The sequence below is a fragment of the Nematolebias whitei genome, chromosome 1 (assembly GCF_014905685.2).
Source record: "Nematolebias whitei isolate Nwh7 chromosome 1, NemWhi1, whole genome shotgun sequence".
Lineage (NCBI taxonomy): Eukaryota > Metazoa > Chordata > Actinopteri > Cyprinodontiformes > Rivulidae > Nematolebias > Nematolebias whitei.
This window is the reverse complement of record NC_056498.1, coordinates 83,814,737-83,815,803: the sequence shown is the minus strand read 5'-3', so window position 1 is coordinate 83,815,803 and position 1,067 is coordinate 83,814,737. Positions and strand designations below refer to the sequence as shown.

Sequence of the window (1,067 nt, the reverse complement as noted above, 5' to 3'; positions counted from 1 at the left end):
ATACTTTAGTACCTAGTAAGAATGTATAGAATAACTGTCTACTCCATGTCTACATTTTCAGGAAGGGCACTGTGGTAAAAACATCTGTCCTGGTGTTTATTGCTGGCTCACTCATGGGGTTCAGTAAGATTTGTGGTTCTCCTGAGATGGTGATCTTGGGTCGCTTCATTACAGGAATTCACTCAGGTAAGCATCCTGCACAACTTGACACTATGCTGCATTTTACCAACACATGTAGACACCATCCCCTCAATTGTGGCAGTAATGACTGCAGCTAAAAGATTAAAATCATGGAAACATATTTTAAATTCTCAGTATGAGATAGCACACAAAAAAAGAGTGAACGATGATTAAAAACTAAAAGTGAATAGAAGTGATAAAGCCACGTGTTATATGTGATATTTCTTTCTGTCTTCCGCTCTCTGGTGGAGGATCTGTGTAAACACATTATAGAACACATTGAGCATGGACTTTGACGTTATAGAACAGTTACAGAAAGTAAAATGTAAAAAATATTTCAAAAGAGGTTTTCACTAAAGTTATAAAACACCTAATTATGATGTGAAATTGGTTTAATTTCAAAATTTTACTTCAAATTGTTTATTAAGTTTAAGCTTGAGTTTCCTGAAATAAACACATCCATCCATCCATCCATTATCTTTACTCGCTTATTCCATTTTGGGTCACGGGGGTCGCTGGTGCCCATGTCCAGCAATCACTGTGTGAGGGGCGGGGTACACCCTGGACAGGTCGCAAGTCCATCACAGGGACACATAGAGACAAACGAGACAAACAAACATTCACTCTCCCACTCACACCTAGAGACAATTTAGAGTTACCAATCAGCCTAACATGCATGTTTTTGGTCTGTGGGAGGAAACCGGAGTACCCGGAGAAAACCCACGCATGCACGGAGAGAACATGCAAACTCCACCCAGAATGGCCCCTGGACTGGGGTTTGAACCAAGGACCTGCTCGCTGAGAGGCAGCACCTCTACCAGTTGCGCCACCGTGCTGCCCACTGTTAAAAACCATTTGATATTTTTAGTTTTATAAAGTCACGTCTA

At 41.0% G+C, this 1,067-nt stretch overlaps 2 protein-coding genes across 2 annotated transcripts in view; one reads left to right on the top strand and one right to left on the bottom strand.

The window, feature by feature from the left end:
• The window catches only part of LOC119413748, an 880,117-nt gene that overhangs the window by 277,506 nt on the left and 601,544 nt on the right, over nucleotides 1-1,067 (bottom strand). The window lies entirely within an intron of this gene.
• The window catches only part of LOC119407448 (solute carrier family 2, facilitated glucose transporter member 9-like), a 25,396-nt gene that overhangs the window by 424 nt on the left and 23,905 nt on the right, over nucleotides 1-1,067 (top strand). The window contains exons 2-3 of the mRNA XM_037674276.1: nucleotides 62-186; nucleotides 485-498. Of these exons, the coding sequence (XP_037530204.1) occupies nucleotides 62-186; nucleotides 485-498 (139 nt within the window). The remainder of the gene's footprint in view (nucleotides 1-61; nucleotides 187-484; nucleotides 499-1,067) is intronic.